General features: G+C 39.7%; 2 protein-coding genes across 5 annotated transcripts in view; one reads left to right on the top strand and one right to left on the bottom strand.

Moving 5' to 3' along the window:
- The window catches only part of DIDO1 (death inducer-obliterator 1), an 85,090-nt gene extending 77,972 nt beyond the window's left edge, over positions 1–7,118 (bottom strand). The window contains exon 1 of one of the 2 annotated variants that reach the window (XM_026683419.2): positions 6,962–7,118. The gene's annotated coding sequence lies outside the window, so the exon portion shown is untranslated. The remainder of the gene's footprint in view (positions 1–6,961) is intronic. The other variant, XM_026683415.2, reaches the window with a different exon arrangement.
- Positions 7,119–7,176: 58 nt separating this feature from the next.
- On the top strand, positions 7,177–19,714 carry GID8 (GID complex subunit 8 homolog). Of its 3 annotated transcripts, none has more exons than XM_087959188.1 (5): positions 7,177–7,248; positions 13,912–14,041; positions 14,560–14,756; positions 15,371–15,568; positions 16,894–19,714. In XM_087959188.1, exons 2-5 carry the CDS (start codon positions 13,924–13,926, stop codon positions 17,065–17,067), a joined length of 687 nt encoding a protein of 228 aa, XP_087815314.1. In that variant the 5' UTR covers positions 7,177–7,248; positions 13,912–13,923; the 3' UTR covers positions 17,068–19,714. The 3 variants fall into 3 exon arrangements, with proteins under 3 accessions (XP_087815314.1, XP_026539207.1, XP_026539208.1); XM_026683422.2 differs by having other exon boundaries at positions 7,227–7,378; XM_026683423.2 differs by having other exon boundaries at positions 7,236–7,382.
- The last annotated feature ends 1,551 nt before the right edge of the window (positions 19,715–21,265 follow it).

Here is a 21,265-nt window from a genome sequence, read left to right as displayed (position 1 = left end):
CTGCGCGATCCCTGCCGCGCTAGCCGTTTTGGGGCTCCGATCCGGACGGGTGCGGAGCAAGGCTGCCCTGCAGGGGTAGCTGAAGGTAAGGGGGATCCGGAGGAAGGGTCTGGGGGTGTTGCAGACCCCCTCCCTGGCCGGCAGAACCCCCTTTTACCAGGACCGTGCAGCGGCGGTCCGTAATGGCCGCCACAAAGAAGTCGGCAGCCGGGCAAGTATGCGCAGGAGGAAGAAGAGAAAGTTATTAAAAGTGAAAGTTATTCTTGGTCGACCCAGGGCTTTGAGATTTATCTAATTTAATTCCTGGAAAAGATGGTTTTTTGATGATTTTTTCCACAAGAGAAAAAAAGCGGCAATTTTGAGGTGCTGAAAGGAAAGTTTACTCTCCCTCCCGACGGAATTAAGCCGGAAGGGAGAGGACAAAGAAAATATATAAATCTGGATCTTGTTGGAGGAGATGCCTTGAAGATTTGAGGACAGAAACATAATTTTAATAAGGCTTTAAAATATAGATCTGGACTCTCTTTTTTTTTGGTTTGATACCACCCCTGGAAGAGGAAGGGGAAATTTGGCTTGCTTGGATTTATTGAGGATTGTGGACTTTGGGATTGTTTTACCTTTCTCTCTGAATATTTGGTTGGTGTAAGAAGAGGAATAAAGAAAAGAAAAGATTTATTTATAATGGCTTTTCCTTCTGAGGACCTGAGGGATGAATATGAGCAAACAAAAGCAGCTTGCAAAGATGGTATGGAAAAAGCTTTTCTATTTCTAGAAATGGCACTGGTTAATTACCAACAGACAATGAAACAGATGGAAACAGAAGAACAACAACAAGAAAAAGACGAAGACGCCATCTTTATTGAATCTCAAAACTTATCTAAGAAAGAAGGAAGGAAGAGAGCAAGGAAAATGAAGGACTTAAGATCTAAAAAAACATTTGAGAAAGAGAAAAATATGATGCAAAGTAAATATAATGATAGCAAACAAGAGAAAAAGGGAACACAACAGAGAAGGGATCCCAGCAAGGCAGAGATTAGAAGAAGAAGAAGGGAGGGTAGGAAGATTTGGTGGGGGAAGAAAGAAAGGGGAAAGGCGGAGAAAAGCCTCAAAGTTTTAAAATTGGATGGGAGAAGAGGAATTTTTTTCAGGGACAAAGGATGAAATATAAACTTCTGTAAGAAAGATTCTGCTAGGTACAGAAGATGGTATTGTAACATTTATATTTGAAATAGTAAATTAGAATGGTTTAAGATTTAATAAGAAATTAAAATGTTGAAGTCTTTAATAATGATTGATTTTTAAAATGTAATAAAATATTGAAGGAAAGGAGGATACAATGTATTTAAACATTTTTGGTGGATAGAATGTACCAAGCAGAACCGAATTGGGTATTTGTTATGTTGAATGTTAATTTTACTAACTTAGGGGGAGGATAGAAAGGCATCATACTCTGATTAGTGATTCCAGGAGAAATTCTTTTTATTATAAGAAGAGATAGAAGGATAATGAATGGGCAAAAGATATAAATATAATGATTTAATTAAGATGGATTAAATAAGATAGAATTGTGAAGAGTGAAATGCGCTGCCCATACAAAGAGAGGTAACTGGGGCCAAGGTACTTTACTAAAAGATTTTTTATATGTTTGTTTGTGTTTGTTTGTGTTTTATGAGAATATTGGGGAAATTTCTGTAGAAAGACAGGAAAAGATTTAAATATGTAATGATTTGTTTGTTGTTGAAATTAATAAAACTTGTTTTTTTTTTAAAAAAAGGATACATTTCTTGCCACAGAAACAGGAAGCAAGTTCAAAGCCCAACAGAGGGTATAAATCTCTCTCCCTCTCTCACCCATGTGCTCCATTTTGCCCAGAATTTCAAACCCCATGTGGTCCAGTCCACCATTAAACCATCCTCCCAAGCAGTCTCCATGTTTCCAGTGTCTTTTTTTCCCACTTGGAACTGAACCCAGATGGACATTTCTTTCAACACTCTGATGACAGTTTTCAAGCACCAGATACAAGTAATCCTTGATTTAGAACCACAGTTGCACCCCAAATTTCTGTTGCTAAGTGAGACATTTGTTAAGTGAGTTTTGCCCCATTTTATGACCTTACTTGCCACAGTTGTTAAGTGAATCATCGCAGTTGTTACGTTACTAACACAGTTGTAAAGTGAATCTGGCTCCCCCATTGACTTCACAAAAGGGGATCACATGGCCCTGGGACACTGTGCTGGAAGAATTATCCTTCTGGGTTCAGTTCCAAGTGAGGAAAAAGACACTGGAAACATGGAGGCTGTTCGGAAGGTTTAATGGTGGACAGGACCACGTGGCCTGGAGCCCCAGAGTGAAAGGGAAGGATGATCACATGCTTCAAGGTGAGGGAAGAGATCAAGAAAGGGCTGAAGTGCTGAGAATGCCTGGGTTTTATAACCTTTGTTGGGATTTGAATTGGAGCTTGTATTCTGGTTGGTTGTCAGACTCCCATGGGGCCATGCAGGGGCAACTCTGTAGGCTGTCCTGAGTTCCAGACTTGGTTGAGCCTTGCTGGATAATGATGCACTGAAAGGGCTTTGGGCAATTGCTATAGTTTTACCTGGAGATCTTTGTTATGTAAAGTATTCTGGCCCAGGCCTTAATGGCCCACCCATTAACAAAGGTGGGGATGAGCTTCTGCTTCTGAGGTGAGTTTCTGCTTCTGAGTTTCTACTCTTTTTAGGGGAAATATTCTGCTTTTTTAATATTTCCTAGGCTATTTCATTTTTCTAGGAGAGGAGTGGGTGCTAACTTCCTACAACTGCAACCATCATAAATATGAGCCAGTTACCAACTGTCTGAATTTTGATCACATTACCATGGGGATGGCTGCAGTGGTCAGTGGTATGAGAAACAGTCATGAATCACTTTTTTCAGTGATGTAACTTTGAATAGTCACTAAATGAACTGTAGCAAGTCAAGGACTACCTGTATTTCTTTGCTATAATTCCGTTCTCTGCCACATGTGACAAAGAGTACTATGATTACTATTCAGTTGTCGTCTCCTTTGTTAACTTTGGGATTAGAGAGATGGATTTTATTTGTTTAGACACTACAATGCTGGTTTGCCCAATACTGTTAAAAGTCAACAAAAAACATTAAACATCACTGATCAACTTGGAATACATCTTATGGATTATGAAATGAATTTGTTGTGTCTTTCCCACTGCTTTCAAATCATTCAAAATCAAAATCATTAAAGGTCAGCAACCCAGACTAAATAAAACTGACTAAATAAAACTACAAACTAGAGCTACAAACTGGACCATGCAAAATAAACATTGTCTAGCTTCCCTTCAGATCCTATAAATCAGATCAGGAAACCCGGAGATTGTGAGTTCTAGTTCCACCTTAGGCACAAAACCAGCAGCTGGGTAACCTTGAGCCAATCCCTCTCTCTCAGCCCTGGTTACAATGCAACCACAAACCACTGCTTAAATCTTGCCAAGAAATGCAAGGACTTGTCCAGGTAGTCACCAGAAGTCAATATTGATTTAAAGTGTACATATATACACATTCCCACACACCTTCTATCACACTTGGCCTGCAGACTTTCCAACACACACTAGAAGGCAGCAAATAACAGTATTTTTATATCTCTTTGCTGCCATCTAGTGGTCCAGTGTTTTGCGATTCAGGTATGGGAAACTTAACCAAATTTGCTCAAGGTAACCCCAAAAACGCTTTTTCCCAAAGGCAACTGGACTTTCTGTGAGATTTTTTTTTTTGTCTTGAAGACATTTTACTTCGCGTTGAAGAAGCACTTTCAGCTAGAATATGAAGAAGCTACTTGGATGAGAAGTGAAACATCTTCAAGAGAAAAAAAAAACCCACAGAAAGTCCAGTTGCCTTTGGGAAAAAGCACCTTAAGGATATAACCAGGGGTGGGCTGCTTTGGGTTTGCCTGGGTTCATAGCTTATGTTATGGCCGGTTTGGCGAACTGCCAAATCCCACCCCGGGCTGACCCTGTCCTACCCTCCCAGGAGTCTCCATGCAGCCCATTTTGGATGCAAGGTAAGTGCAGGGTCCACGTGGAGGCTCGGGATGAACGAAAAATGGGCCTCCCAGAAGTTCCTCTGGAGCCCGGGGAAGGCTGTTTTCGCCCTCCCGGAGGCTCAAGGAAAGCCTCCAGGGTCCGGGGAGGGCACCCACCCCACCATGGTGCAGGAGGCCAACTAGGGCACGCCCACCATGACCATGTCCACCCAGCAACCAGGCAGAGAACCGGTTGCTGAAATTTTTGAAGCCTACCCCTGGATATAACCATGACTTAGATGGCAGAGAATCTCCATAGACATTTGCTCCAAATAGGCAAAACCTATTTTACTCAATGTTTTCTAGCACCATCTCCTAATCCAAGGTGAGAGCTACCCTAGGTGAGAGCTACTTTTGGCCCTTGAGGGATATGCAACTATTGAATTTCAGAATTAGTAGATAATGCCAGATTATTTTTAAAAATGTTTTATATTTCATTTACATGTAATAAAATTAAAACCAAGTTGGACAATGAACAAGGGCAAAGAGAAAGAACTGTCTCTGAATTATGGATTTGAAGATGGTGACTAACTGGACTTCAGGGGAAAAAAATTGATTACTCCTAGATTAAATAAAATTTCTGGAGGCATTGAAGAACAATCAACAAACTCATTTGCTTTGGTCATGATGACACAGGAAAAAAGAGGTTGGCAAAACCATGTCTAGTATGAAGATCATTAGAATGCCCTTTTAAAAGCTGTGCATTGGCACCAGGGATGGGTTGAAATGAAGGATACATAGTTATGAAAAGTCACAACAACACAATGGCATTTAATAGCTAACTGATCCCTCCCTAGTGATGTCCCTAGTATTTCCTTGCATATTCAATAATATATTAAAACTACAATTTGGAATTAAATTCTAGATACGTCTAGGGCAGACTTAAGACTGATAGATTCCAAAGGTTGAGCGTCCTTATCCTAACCCAAAAAGCAATATGTAAAAGGATTACTATTTTAAAAATTTGGATCAGCCTCCCCCCAATTAAATACCTCTAACATAATGCTGTTGCAGCCACTAGAATCCTCTGCAAAACATTAGGTGAGCAGGGTTTTCCAGCTGACTGGAATTTGAATGATGAAGTAGGTTGGACAGTCATTCTCAATGACCGACCAAACCTAATACATATGGAATATGACTATTTATTCAACTTCCTTCATCTCTCTGAAAGATGCTACATAGGTGGAAATTCTATTACACTATCTGGTACCCAAGACTTTAGCATGGTGGCATAGTGGTTAGAGTATAGTACTACAGCCTACTTCTGCTGCTGCCTGCAATTTGGCAGTTCAAATCTCACCAGGCTCAAGGTTGACTCAGCCTTCCATCCTTCTGAGGTGGGTAAAATGAGGACCCAGATTGTTGGGTGCAATATGCTGACTCTGTAAACCGCTTAGAGAGGGCTGTAAAACACTGTAAAGTAGTATATAAGTCTAAGTGCTATTGCTATTACCATAGGCTACCATGCATCTAGGAGCTGTATTATTTTCAAGGGTCCCCCTGGGTGGTTTCGTTTATCTGAGAAATATTTTTCTATTCTGGTTGAAGTTCCTCATATGCAACAAACCCCAAGGGGAAATTATTTGTTTTACTTGCAAAGACCATTGGAGCTGCATGTATTACTGGAATTTAAATGGTAAGAAATTCAGAATGGATGAAGCTAGAATAATTTAGAGATTGGAAGCGGCAGTCGATTTACTTAAGAGAAGCACAGTATGCTCCCTTCCCTCAGCAGGTAGATGTTAAAAAAGAAGTTTCTTTTAAATCAAGGGATATCTATTCACAATATAATGCTATTTCAAATGGCCACAACTAAAATCTCACCATCATGGGTTGGATTCAGTCATTTTGCTATAACAAAGATTCGGTTTGCTTGGAGCTTACTGAATTTGATAAACTCAGCTGGCATAGTTGTAAAGTAGAATTTATAGTTTTGTGTGTTTATGAACCCTAAAATGTATGGTTTGGACAATTATTAAATGTTTAAACAAAAGGTTTAGTACAGGGTGCCTAAACAAACAACTGAAAGATATCAGAATCTCTAAAATACTATACATCCTGAGGAAAAAACAGTTGCCGCAAGTACATTTGTATTGTGGTGTTTGGAATAATGGAGAGGTAATCAAAAACAGTCATCAGATGAGGAAAAACTGTTTTAGTACAGTAGGATGGATTAGCCCCAGAAGTAAAATACAGTTTGCCTGTTTGTGGCTTGGCATACAACAAGGCAAGGGGATTTTAAACTGTGGATTTGTATTTATTTTACTCACTAGATTTTTATCTTACCTTTATTACTTCATAACTCAAGGCAGCAAACATATCGTACCTCCTATTCCCCTATTTTCCCAACAACAACCCTGTGAGGTGAGTTTGGGCCGAGAATGGATCTGCCCCAGGATCACCTAGCATCTTTCCTGTTTAAGGTGGGACTAGAACTCACTTGTCCCCTGGTGATTGGGCCAAAGTCACCCAGGCGACTTTCACATTTCAATGTTTTGAATGTTTCATATCACTGTGAGTTGGATAGCTGTAAACATCTTTTTAATAAATAAATAGCTGTAGCTATCCCACTGTAGTTCATGCAGTAAACCACCATTAAACAAACTGTGATTCAGTGTCAACCATCATTAAACAGATTAAGTGTCAATAACAATCAGTGATTCCATGTGTCAACCATTAAACAAACTGTGATTCAGAGTATGTCAACCACTATTAAACAATGATTCAGTGTCAACCATCATTACACAAACTGATTCAGTGTCTCAACCATTAAACAAACTGCAATTCAGTGTGTCAACCATCAGTAAATAAACTGTGATCCAGAGTGTCAACCACTATTAAACAAACTGTGATTACAGCGTGTGTCAACCTCAGGAACCTGACACCAACCACATGAAAGGTCGCCCAGAGGGAATAAAGTACGAATTTAGAGTTCTTCCTCCGGGCCGAGGCTACGTAAGACGCCACTCTCATCGATTCCAAACCACTCGCTTCTTCTTCGCGTTTCTCCAGGCAACCATTTTCTCCTTCCCTCTCCGGTGCATCCAACCTCGCACTTCCGGTCCCCTTCCTTCATTCTCGTCTCTATGCCCCACCCCCCCATTCCCCGCGACTTTTCCGAGGCTCGGCGCGGCGCGATTGGTGCGGTGTTCTCGCGAGAGGTGCGGCCCGACGGGGTGAGAGCGCGCGGGCGAGGGAAAAAAAAATAGAGGGAGGGGGGGCGGAGCGGGTGAAGGGGCCTGGCTAACGTCGAGGTCCCGGTGGCGACGGAGGAGGACGAGGCGGCTGACTGGCTCGCTCGCTTCGGTGGGTGAGTGGCAGGAAAGGGTGGCCCGGAAAGATACAGTTCTGGCGAGGGATGACGGCGGCTGAGGGGAAGGAGCCATCTTGGGCCCGCTCGGCGCCTGTGAGAGGCTCGCTTGGCCGCGCGGAGGGGCCCGCCCCCTCCTGGGCCTGCCGCGAGCGCGGAGAGACAGGAAGCCCCAACCTGAGGCGCTCGGAGGCCCAGAGCGTTTGCCGGCCTGCCTTCTCCACACGTCCTTCCCCCCGACCCCTCGAGCGACGGTGCTTCCCGGGGAGCCTCTCCTGCTCTTCTTCCCGCTCCGGTTCTCGCCTTTAAAGCTGCCCCCGGGAGGAGTGCATAGAAGGGCGTCCCGAGGAAAGAGTGCTTAGGCCTTAAGCCTCGAGGACCGAGCGCGTCAAATTGAGGCGCCCGCCTCTTTGAACCCAACAGGGACTGCCTGTCTTAGCTAAACTTCGCCGAACTTAGGAAGACGGATATTTCTGGCACATAACGTAGAAAATGGCTTGGCGGGTGCTAGTTTCCGGCCTTATACAGGCCGTGCCTCGACTTACAAGAGTTCGCTTAGTGGCCGTTCAGGGTAGAGGATCCACTTGAGCACAGGGGGTTGGACTAGAAGACCTCCAAAGTCCCTTCCATCTCTGTTATCCTGTATTCCTTCCCCCCAAATACTAGGTCCTTCAAGAGGTATGGGTGGTCTAACAGCTCATTTAGTGACAGTTTAAAGTTAACGGTGCTGAAAAATGATTTATGACCATTTTTCACACTTAACAACCGTCACAACATCCGCCGTGGCCCCCTGATTTACATTCAGATGCTTGGCAACCGACTCACAGTTATGACGGTTGCAGTGTCTTGGGGTCGTGTGATCACCCCTTCTGCGACCTTCCGACAAGCAAAATCATCAGGGAAACCAGATTCACTTAACGGCTGTGTTACAAATTTAACAGCTGCGGTGATTCACTTAAGAACTGTGGCAAGAAAAGTTGTGAAGCTGGGTAAAACTCACTTAACATTCATTTTGGACTCAATTGTGGCTGTGAGTTGATTAAGCTGTAACTGGATTGAGAGGTTCTTCCCTTTCTGAAAGATGTTGGCTGGGTGTTGCCTGATCATTCACAGAATATAATAAGTCATTTTGGAACTTCCTGGAAGTAAATGGATTTTAAATGGCTTGTGGAGGTTTTATGTGAGACGCCAAACTCTCAATCTAACAATTAAAATTGCAAACAAATTTGTGCCATAAATAATGGTAGTCTTGTAAAGATGGTGCTGGTGGGTGTTTTATATATTAAATTTTTATCCCACCCATTCCCTTACAGGATGACTGGGGTGGCACATTATGTTTCTAAGATGTCCCATTTCTTTGGTTCCAATTGGATGTCAACCACTCAACTTTTATTACGCTTGCAGGTTATTGATAGGGCCATTTCCACTAACTCATGAATATTCTTTTTGGAGGGCTATTTAAGTATAAATCATGATTATCACGACTCAGCAGGTGGCAGCACCTGACTGATCTTGCCTCAGCAAAGAAGAAAAGCAGAGCTGGGCCTGAGTGAGGGATGGGAGACCATCAAATAATGCCAGGGTTGTAGGCTGAATGTGAAAGTAAGAAACAATTGTGAAAAAAAGCAATTATAAATCACTTTCTTATTGCTGCTAGAAAAACTACAGAAATGCTCATGTTGGTGAATTTTATCAGCTATATGTACAATTTGAGAAAAAGTTAGATAAACTAAAGTTCTAGAGCTAACATTGTTTGCAATTCTAGTAAGTTCTTGAGCTTCACTTTCTCACATAAAATATCCTTTTTCACTTAGGCTTCCTTTGCCATTCTTCAAGTCATTTTTTTCAAGCTGGGGCAGTTTGAAAAGTGGTTTTAAATTATAGCAATATGTATCTCTTTTAAAGAGAGGAGAACAAAAAGTTCTGAGTATGCAGATAAATGTGGGGCATATTTACGTCATGACAATTTGTTTGATTACTGTGCGTTTATAGATTGTTAAGAGATGAGCTGTGAACCAGAAAGTCAAAATTGTACTCTGCTATTTCACCTCAGTACATGTCTTTAAGATAGTCAGCATTTCCTAATTTTTCAACTGCAGCTCAAAGATAAGACTCCAACAAGACAGATGATTATTATTATGCTGTATGGTATAAAAATTACCCAAGTAAACACCCCAGAGCTTCTACTTTTGCCTTTATTCATATTTAAATAATTGCAGGTAGAATTACATATTATGGTGAATGGTCATTCCGCATTTTTTATCTGTCTTCGACATTCCTATGTTAGAGAATTGCTGTCTTAAAATTATCCTGAAAAATTATGAAGTCCCCATTTTGTCACTTCTATTAGTCCATATGTTTTGGGGGAATGAACAATATGACTCCCTGATTAAATCAATTATACTGTTAGATCCTTTGAATCTTAAGGAAGTGGACAGGTTCTTAGTGCTATTAGCATTGCCTCCTGTATATAAAATTCATAACCCTTCTGGCTGGCAAGGGCATCTGTAGTTGGATTTAGTAATAACAAATTCATCCTTGAGCAAAGACATAGTGAAAGAGGTGATGGTACACCCATCTTAAAAAAAAAGTTCACTGGATACAATAGTACTGCACAATTTCTGCCCAGTCCCCAGCTTCTGTTTGGGGGTGGGGGAAGGAAGAATATGGAGAAGATAGTTGGGCTGCAACTTAAGAGGAGTATAGAAGAAACAGATTATCTGGACCATTTTGAGTCACCCTTTTTGGCAGGGATATTCTATTGAGGCAGCATTGATTACATTTGTGGATGATTTCTGGTAGAATAAGGGTGGTGCAGTTCTGGATGTTAATCTCTTGGTGACTTCCTGCACCACTGATCATCATTCTTTGGACCAGTTTAGTATTTGAGTATGGAAAGCTCTGTTTTGCAGTAATTCTTCTTTCTCTGCATCCAGTCGGTGTGGATAGGGAAAGGCAGGTCAAACCCGTGGCCCCTGCTTTCTAGAATTCCTTAGGGCTCAACAGTTTCTACATCAGGAAACTTAACATGAGTATACACAATCTATATGAACATCCATAATGGCTTATGGATGTTCTGGTGTTATGGAGGTAGTTGGTAGTTATCATCGGAATCCATGTGATGCTGCTGAGGTGCAAACCTAGTACCTGGAGATTTTTAGTGTCTAGCTGATGAGATCCTAGCAAGATAAAGTGCCTTTGATTCAGGAATTGGACACCTCATCTTTAGTTCTCAATTGAGTTCTATTTCCCCAGACCGAACTAGCACACAATTTGGGAATCCTTTCGGATTCATGGCTCCTGATGGAAAAGTGAGTGGCAACTAGGGCTGGGAAGTTTTTTGCAGGGTTCAACCTTACGTACTACTGTGATTATTTTAGGGCCAACCGACCATTCTAGTGGTTTAAAGTACTGAAGTACAATCTATGTAGGGTGTCAAAAACCAAGAATTCCACAGTTCAACCCTGATGTCCATTTCTGTACTCCTTTTGGGACTTGTTACAAAGAAAACTTTCTGGACATGTCTGAAATCTGAAGATAGCTTTAGATAACTATTTGATAAACCCCAGATCAGAAGACATCTTAGTGTCTGGTCAAGAATGGTAGTAATTCTGAAGTGGACCTAAGCTATAAGGGAAGCTTGCCCATTGGTAGAATCAGTATTGAAAGAGGAATTTCTTGTTTTACAAGTATGTAGATGATTGAAGTATGGAATGAGAGAACTTAAAATTGTTGCATCAGAATTGTATGGTACTCAGTGCCATTCATGCACACAATCTGCATTTTTCAAACTTGAAGCAAGTGTCAGCAATAAATAATTTTCTTTATAAAACTCTTATTAACCTATCTTCTGCATTATTGCATTTATTCAATGCAAATATTCCAGTATTTTCATGAACCTTTATTTTTTCAATACCTGCATTCCATTCAGCCAATAAAAATATTGTACTGTATTATTAAGTCTGTGCAGTTTTTAGCTCTATTTGCCAAATAATTCCTCAATGTTTTCCACTCCATAGGAATTTGGAAATCATGATATTCACTGTAAAACCACAAATTCTGTATATGGACAGTCACTGTCTAAAATGGTATAGTTTAAGCAGGGGATTGGACTAGAAGATTCTAGAACAACTCCAAGATCCCTTCTAACTCTATTCTGATTGATCTGCTGTTAAGTTATAACCAGCCATATACTTAAGCAATGTTTTTTGAGTAACATTGCTATCTATTCCTTTGCATAATCTCACATACTCATCTGATTTAAAGTGGCCCATTCCATAAAGCTACGGTCATATATGCCTAAAATATGCAATTTAGTACCTATGACTTTAATTGGCTTGATCACATAGGTAACAAACACAGGAGGAGGAAGTGCAATGGAATAAGACAGACATTTCCAGAAACAGACTAAAACAGTAAAATGCCAAATTTTATCTGTATAATTGATAGAACATTAGTAAATTAAAGAGAGTAGGTATAGTTGCAAGATTTGTTCTGGAAAAGACACAGTGAGAATATTACTCCAATATGCTTACCTTGTATGAAAGAAAATTTGAACAGTGGAGAGAGATAAGCGATGTGGAGAGATAAGAGATGTTTATGAAAATTGAAGGGGGAAAATAATTCTCAAATTTTGTAACAACAAAAGATCCAAGTGGCTTTCAGAAGAAATTATAACAGACAAGAAAAAAAGGAAGCTTGGTCCCACAGATAAATTATATAAATGTAGCATTTTCAGTATCAAGCAATCATGTCTGAACAAGGCTCTATATACCTCAGTCAAGATTGTTAACAAGTAGGGGAATATAGTGCAAAAGTGAGAGATAGTTTTAAGAACAGAGAAATTGCAGGAAATGTTACAGCTAAGGCATGAATAGTTGAGTAAGCCTGGAATACAAGCAAAGGATATTTAAAGAAAATGGGAAGATACATTATATATACATGATTTACTCATTGAAAAAAAAAAAGTATGGCCATGCATCTTATATACAATAATCCAGGGTGGCCCGTGAACAAGATCAGTAAAACAAAATAAGATTTAAAAAGCAATATAAAATGACAATGTCTGTGATATCCTGCATAACAGTGCTTCCACAAAACAGTTTCATTCTGTATTTGCTAGGCATTCATACCATAACCCTGTGCCTGGGGAAAGAGACAGTTCCTTGTAGCTTATAGAAAAACAAAAACACTTAAGAGAGGCTGTACACAACAGCTGACTGCAATAGAAAACAAAGTGCAAAATGCACTGAACCAGCTGTTAAATACTAGGTGCTCCTGAAATGCCTATTGTTTAAAGTTGAGGGTGAAAGACAGGTAAAAGTGCTATAACAGTTCTATGTCAACAAATATGGAACAAGGTTATATGGCCAAGAGCACAGGTGTAGCCATGTCACGTTGCCATCGTGACATTTTGCAACAGTTTCCCCATTTGCAGAGCTAGGGTGGGCGTGGCCTACACGTGATATATCTGGCCTGTGGGCTACCAATTTTACACCCTTGGCCGAGAGGTTGGAATATATTCCTATACCAAACAAAAGATGTATAAAGCAATATGTCAAACCAGGCTAATTCTTCACACAAGTCAAAATATTACTTAAAATCTTACAGAGCAGAGCCATAAGGAGAAGCAACTTTTAGAAAAGGCAGTAGGCTATAAGGTCAGATCGGTAACCTAACATGGAATACAAAGACAGCAAATGGGATTTTCTTTTGCATTATTGACTACAGCAAGGCTTTTGTGTTAAACGTACCAGAATCTAGGTTAATGGGTATATACCAGAACACTCACATATTCTTCTCTTTATCATGAGCAAGAAGCCTATTGTAAGGACTGACTGGAAAAACAAAGAGGTACAAAATAGGAAAGAGAGTAAGTCAAGGATGCATATTGTTTCCATATCATCTGTTCAGCTTATTCAAGGAATAGAAGAATGCAAAGATTGGATAAATGACAGCTCAAGTCCAGATAGGCATAGCCATCTTGAGAGTGGCACGTGACAGCAGCTTGTTAGCCGAAAATAAAGAAGAATTTGAAGAAGTTAATCAAAGTCAAAATGATAGATTCATGTCATCTAGCATGCTTATTGAATTTCCATTTGACAGCAGAGAGATCCATTAGAAAATACAAGTCTTTCATCAGAGTTAGCTGCATTTAATCTTATGACTGCAAATTAAACTTTATTTTTTGATACCACTTTTTTTTTACTGATGCTAAATGGTTAACTACAATGAAATCTCATTCTAACTGACCATTTGGGGTTGTGTGTCCATCATTCAAAAAGTATGTCAGCACAGTGATTTACATCACCTGAGTAATGAAGTAGTATGGCTGTGCAAATATTGCAAAGCATATCATCTGCAAAATAACATTGTTTCGTGGAAATATGGACTATTACATGAAAAGTCTCTTGTACTGAGATCTGGTAAATTCAGAGTTCAATATATTTTTAAATTGTTTTTTGTTTCATCTAACCACAATTGTGTCTCAGCGCTCGGATGGATAAAAATCTCTTATCCTCTTTTCTAGTGAAGGACAAAAATGAGTTATGCAGAAAAACCCGATGAAATTACAAAAGATGAGTGGATGGAAAAACTCAATAATTTACACATCCAAAGAGCTGACATGAATCGCTTAATTATGAACTATCTTGTTACAGGTAACAATCACTAGATTTACAATTGCCTCTTAATTTAAGAATGGTATTTAGAGCAGCTTTTCCAGCACGTGTTTATATTCAGTGATAGCACTATGCTAGAAGAGTCTTATGAAGACCAAAAGCACAGCTGCTACCCACTCCATGATCTGTAATTATGTGCCATATTATATAAACACTGAAAAGTTTCTTAAGTTTTAATAATATAGTCTCTTCCTACAAGCTTACAGGCAAAAGGACAAGTAGAAAAAAGAGGAAAAGGAAGAAACAAAGAAGAAATCCTACATAGCTACTAATTTTTTCAGAAAGTTTTTATTAACTTCAAGAACTGACCACCAAGGAAGTTAGTTTTGAGAAAGGGTTTAATAAGAAAATTACATCTTCTAATCTTTTTTGCCCTCTTTTGCAGTCTGAAACTTCAACTCCCTCTTTATTGTAAAAACAAAAACACCAAATGTCATTCAATGCCGAAAGCCTTGTAGATGACTTCATGACCAGTTTCTTCTTCCATTTCATTTCAGAAGGATTTAAAGAGGCTGCTGAGAAGTTTCGGATGGAATCTGGAATTGAACCTAGTGTTGATTTAGAGACCCTGGATGAAAGAATAAAAATTCGGGAGATGATCCTCAAAGGTCAGATTCAGGAAGCCATTGCACTGATCAATAGCCTTCATCCAGAGTTATTGGACACAAACCGGTACCTTTACTTCCATTTGCAGGTAAGCTAACAGATTTAAAGATGCAGGGGTTATAGTTAATGTATCTAAATAATACATTTATTGATTATTTAAGAACTATAATTGAATTCATAATTTATTTTAATTTGTAAGATAGACATTTTGTATGCCCTTTGGCCTTATGAGAATTGTGATAGATAAAATGTGAAAATGTGAACAGTGGAATTGTCTAGATCGCTGGCATCAAACTCGCCACATCACGTTGCCATCATGTGACTTTTGTAACGTTTTTTCCATTTGTGGAACAGGATGGGCGTTGCCTGCACATGGCCCATCTGGCCCATTTAAATGTACTGTCCTGTGCAGTTCTTTAGCTGAGCATTAACACTCCAAATATCTCAATCCTGAAAGGGCAATCTTTGAATGGTAGAATCACATTAGAGAGGTCTAGGACATGAAGTGTCCACATCCTTTTATTGACACAAGAAACGCTTGAAAAGCTAAGTCGCGATAGCTTCGCTTCTGACCGTTAGATCTTTTAAAAAATAAATTTGAAGATGTTTGATCAAAGCCGAATATTCAAATGGTGCTTGTAATACAGGAGATAAACTGTGTTTAACTTTCTATTCCCCCCCCCCCCACTTTGACCTGTGCAGCAGCAACATTTAATTGAACTGATTCGGCAGCGGGAAACTGAAGCCGCTCTGGAGTTTGCTCAGACTCAGTTAGCAGAACAAGGAGAAGAGAGCCGGGAATGTCTGACGGAGATGGAGCGCACGCTGGCTCTCCTTGCTTTTGATAATCCGGAGGAATCCCCCTTTGGAGATTTGCTCAACATGATGCAGCGACAGAAAGTAAGTCCTAGTTATGGAAATTAAAATTAAAGATGGCAGAACTCTTAACTGCTTGTTCATTTACATTTATCGCTTAGTGCAGGGGTGTCCAACCTTGGCAACTTTAAGACTTGTGGACTTCAACTCCCAGAATTCCTCAGCCAGCAAAGCTGGCTGAGGAATTCTGGGAGTTGAAGTCCACAAGTCTTAAAGTTGCCAAGGTTGGACACCCCTGGCTTAGTGTGTTGTGGCGTAGAGGTGGCTTTATGTCTTTTTAGTTGATTAAGGTTTTCTTTCAAGAGCTTGCTCAGTCAGCTAAATTGCTTAGTTAACTGTTATTTTAACTAATCAGTTGTGAGGATTCAACTTGAGTGGTGAAATAAACATGCCCAGGAGTGGTGAATATAAAGAAGAAAATTACTGCCTACTTTTCTAACAGATAACTATAACAATAAGGAGATTCTAATAAAGGAGAATATTTGTAGCTCAAGGATGACATAAGGGGTCCTTGGTGCTCTCTGAGCTTCTCATTTTCTTGCAGACATTTCATTACCCAACTAGGTAACATCAATGCTAGTCAAGCACTGATAATGTTACCTAGTTAGGGTAATGAAATGTCTGCAGGAAAGCAAGCAAGCTAATGGAAGAACCCCACACCAAGAACCCCTCATAATAATAATCTTGCCATCATGTTTCATGGTGTCTGCCCCAAATGGAACAGAATACAATTGTGAAATAGTGTCTTTTAGTGTAGTCTAGTGGTTAAGGCACCAGATTAGAAACCTGGAAACTGAGTTCTAGTTCTGCCTTAGGTATGAATGCCAGCTGGGTGACTTTGGGACAGTCATACATTCCCAACCCAACCCACCTCGCAGAGTAGTAGTTGTGGGGAAAAATGTGATCTGACGAGCAAAGTCAATGACGAAGCCAGATTCACTTAACAGCCGTGTTACTAAACTTAACAGCTGCAGTGATTCGCTTAGCAAATCTGGCAAGAAAGCTTGTAAAATGAGTCCCAAAGGTGCTTTTTCAGGAGGCAACTGGGCTTTCTTGTTTCTTTTTAAGACGTTTTGCTGCTCATTCAAGAAGCTTCTTCAGTCCTGACAGGATAGTGGGGAATGGAAGGATAACCCACTATCCTGCCAGAGCTGAAGAAGCTTCCTGGATGAGAAGCGAAATGTCTTCAAAAGAAAAAAGAAAGTCCAGTTGCCTTCTGAAAAAGCACTTTGGGACAATTATGACCTGGATGACTGAGAATCTCTACAGACTTGTAAAATGGGGCAAAACTTAATCTCTTGTTTCATAGAAATACATTGCTAATCCATGTTATTTGTCTCTTTCTCTAGGTGTGGAGCGAAGTAAACCAAGCTGTGTTAGATTATGAAAATCGTGAGTCAACCCCCAAGCTGGCTAAATTATTGAAGCTACTACTGTGGGCTCAAAATGAGCTGGACCAGAAGAAAGTAAAATATCCCAAAATGACAGATCTCAGCAAGGGGACAATTGAGGAACCCAAGTAAAATGTGCAGATGGACACTAAATCTCACATCTGCACAGTGATTATACATTTTTAATCAGTCTGTGACTGAAATATTTTTACTACAGTTCAGGACTTTTGCAATTTGGTTGTGTGTTTTGTTTTGTTTCTTTCCTTGGCAAGCATACGTAAAGGGAAGGGGTCCCTTTTAAAGTGCACCAAATTGGCATTGGAAAAGCATTACATCACTTTGTCCATCTGACTTAGGCTATGCACTGTTGTACTTTTTTTAGCCAAATACCAAGGTTCTTTTTTAAATACTGTGCTGAAGGTTTGCAACATCTGACCACTGAAGCATATTTTGGTAGCCAACGAATTGATGTTAAAGCTCTTGGCAACTCTCCAGTTAAACTTCACCTGTTTTTCACTTGAAACGTGGACTTATTTCTGTGTTAATTTATAGCCAAATATGCATTCCCTATTTATAAGCTAGCGATTGGTTAAAGTGATCATTTTGTAAGCCTCCTGCCAGTGTTGTTTACTGCATAGACTATAGTATAGAAAGCTTGTAAGCTGTAATTGAAGATAACTGCCCTTGCTTTTCATACCTTGGTGACTTATTTATATGGGGCTGAATGTTATGTTCATGATGGGCCTAGTTCTCTCAGAAGCGTTGCTAAAAATAAAAGCATTTTCTTTTGTAGTTTTCAAGAATGACCAAAATAGCCTCTGAAGACAGACATAATCACATTATAGGTAGGCGTCCTTTCCCCAGAGTTTCTTTGTGGTTCTATTTCTTAATGCCAGTTGCAGTCCTTATACTGCTTGGGGTGACAATTACAGTCTTAAAGCCTGTAATATATTGACGGACAATATGGAAATGGAAATAATGTTAGCCATTCCCAATAAGAAGAAATAGCTTAATGTAAAAACCCAGTGGAATAGTATAAATTTTAGGGGGCCATAATTTTTAAATGATGGAATTACTTTAACAAGTTTCTTATCTTGGATAATTAGTACTTCGATTTTACAACTCTCCTCCCTGGAGCTCCCCTCTTTATGGTGGGGATGTTGTTATCATGGTTAGGATTTATTTCTGCCCTTGTTAAAGCCCTTGTAATTCCATGAGTTATTTCTTACTCAGTTGCTGCATTGCAGTTTTCTTTATGGATAGTTAATGGCAATGCAAGGCTGGTTTAAAAACATTGTTCCCCTATTTGTCTGGTAGTGATAAGTGATAGCCTGGCCAGTTTCAAGATTACCATCCTGCAACTAATTCAGTTATCTCCAAGGTTGCTGAAGCCAAGGTATCTCCAGTTGCCAAGTTGTTAACTAATCTTATTGCCAGCTAGGATAAATCTGCCTCTCAGTGCTCATTTTACACATTTTCTGCTGAAAGGACTTAGGAGAGAGAAAAAAATAGAATAGTCCATTTAGGTGTAGCCCAGTAGTACCAGTGCTCTTGGTGAATAAATGAGCAAGCTATAGAACGCAAAGGTTTGGTTTTCAGCAAGGTTTTGCTACAGTCATTGCTTGGTGTAACAGACTGCCAGAAGCTTCTCTATATTCCTCATAGAAACAATTGAGAATGACATAGCGGAGGGATATGTATTTGTGTGCAGCTGCATTCTGGATTAAGGCCCACTGGTAGACTAGTGTGAAAACTGGTCCGAAGATAAGATGGCACTTGTATTTTGCACTGATGCTTGTACAGCCTATCAGAGAGAGCTCTGACTGAAAATTACTTAATGTTTTGGGAGACCACTCAACACGGGGTTTTAGTGTTCTGGGTTATTTTATATTCTTCAGGAATGTTTCCTAACAACTCAACTGGGACTGATAAGTTCTTTTATTTGACTAAGCACAGCTACGCTGAAAGTCAAAATGTCCAGGCTTTCTTTAGATATGACCAATTTATCTTCCCTCTTCTGGAAATGTAGAAAGTATAAAGCAATGGTTTCTAAATTTGGCCACTTTTAAGACTTGTGGACTTCAGCTCCCAGAATTCCCCAGCCAGAATGGCTGGCTGAGGAATTCTGGAAGTCTACAAGTCTTAAAACGGCCACGGTTGGAGACCCTGGTTTAAAACATCAGCTTTCAGTGTTGTCTTGACCATGTTTCTCTACCAGATATCCTGTGTTGCAGCCATGTTTAAGAGGTCTCTTTTATGTTCAAGCATTCTGTTGAAGCCATGGTTGCATAATAACTGGAATATAGTGTTTTAAGAGCCAAATATGTGATATAACTATGACGGTTTACTTAATTTGGTTTTTGTTAAAACATCTCACACTGAAGCAGCTTTAATCTATAAAGGTTTCTTGGGGGTAACTTTAGAGAAAAATATTTAAAATGGTATGAAAGAAAAGCTATGCATTTTACAGAGCGTGCAAAGGTGTAGTCCCCGTGGTACTTTTAGGGATCTTTATATTCACATGTATATAAAATAGTTTGCATATACAAATTATAATATAATCAATTTGAATTATTCTCAGATGGGGAGGGTGTAAAATATAACTTATGAAAATATTATTCACAAAAATAAAACCCCACAGCCCTCACTACATAAATGAATTTTTGTCATACACACGAGAAATGTCTTACTTAGTGGCTGTGAAAAATGGTTGCAATTTATCTCCATAATGTTAGATCTCCACTCTTAACTGCTTAGCATTAAATACAACTTTGATCAATACGTTTTTCTTCTAGTTTTTTTTTTTTAACGAACCTCTTTGTAGAAATAATGTTTCAGAGAATATAATGGTGCTAATCACTCCCATCAGTCTGTAAGTTTTACAATCCATGTAGCGAAGACTGTGTTGTATATGTACATCGTGTGTATTTTTGAGGGGTGTGTGCAAAACATCTTAGATTCACAACGGGCGGCTCTGCCTACTCCACAAGGGATCCAAGCTTGAAAGGTAGGTTCAACCTTCACAGCAACATATATAAATATAGGTAGCCCTCAACTTACGACCACAATTGAGCCCAGAATTTCTGTTGCTAAGTGAAACATTTGTTAAGTGAGTTTTGCCCCATTTTACAACTTTTATTGTCACCGTTCTTAAGTGAATCACTGCAGTTGGCAAATTAGTAGCATGGTTGTAAAGTGAATCTGGCTTCCCCATTGACTGGCTTCCCCATCTCCAAAGGGGATCACATGACACAGCAACTGTCATAAATATGAATCAATTGCCAAGCATCTGAATTTTGATCACGTGACCACTGGGGATGCTGCAACTGTTGTAAGCGTGAAAAATCGTCAATTTTTTTCAGTGTCGCTGTAACTTTGGTCCCTAAACGAACTGTTGTAAGTCGTGGACTACCTGTAACATAAAAATGATGCTGGTTCGTGCAGTTTTTGGAGAAGGTGCTATGTTTTGTAAGAGCATTGTTGGAATGAATGAAAAGGAGACAAAGATCATCTTAAAGGTAATGCAGTAAGGGGAGCACGTAAGGGAATTTGATCTGTTGGACAAAGCTATTCAGATTTGTTTTCAGGTGGATCCCAGCCTCGTGGCACGTCTGGTGGAGATGTCTAAGGAGGAGTTACCTCTGTTACCCTGGGAACAATTTGAACCTGCTGGACCTGAGGAAATGGACAGGGACCTTACTGCTGTGAGCTCAGCCACCTGCTGTATTCCTAGATTAATGCAATTATCTTAAAGCAGTTCAATAAAGTTTGGTGGGGTTTTTTTTCCACAGGAAAAACAAACTTTTATTTAAATTATTACTATCTTGTAATTACAGGGATTTTAACTTTTGTGACCTTCAAGATTAGCATTTGAAAAAAAAAATATTGTTTTTTGCAATGGAATCAAGTTTTTGATTAACAAAAAACACTGTGGCCGCAATTAGAAAGTCACTAGTTGATTACGTTGGCAACATATTGGTGGCTTGGCTCCATTTCAGCCATTGTATTTATTGTATTTTCTGTACTAGAGCCTGACAGGGACATTTAGATGGCATCGGGACAGAAGAATACTTTCCACGTTTATTCACTTGTCATGCTTGCATTTTAAGTTCATCCCGATTTGAAAACTATAGGTAATAATTTTGTGTCAAACCTTTGATAGACTCCGTCACTGATTGTGTTATCAAGTGGTTGCCAGTTCCTAAGAATTACATAGATTCCACACACACCTCTAGCCCCAATCTGGTCCTTCCAATGGTGCACCAGAAGGCAGGAGAAGAAACAACGGGTGGAAACTAATCAAGGAGAGAAGCAACCTGGAATTAAGGAG

Source organism: Notechis scutatus, chromosome 3, assembly GCF_049901735.1.
Source record: "Notechis scutatus isolate UNSWTSFEM ecotype Mainland chromosome 3, rNotScu1.2, whole genome shotgun sequence".
Lineage (NCBI taxonomy): Eukaryota > Metazoa > Chordata > Lepidosauria > Squamata > Elapidae > Notechis > Notechis scutatus.
The sequence above is the reverse complement of the archived record's forward strand: the minus strand, read 5'-3'. Positions and strand labels throughout refer to the sequence as shown.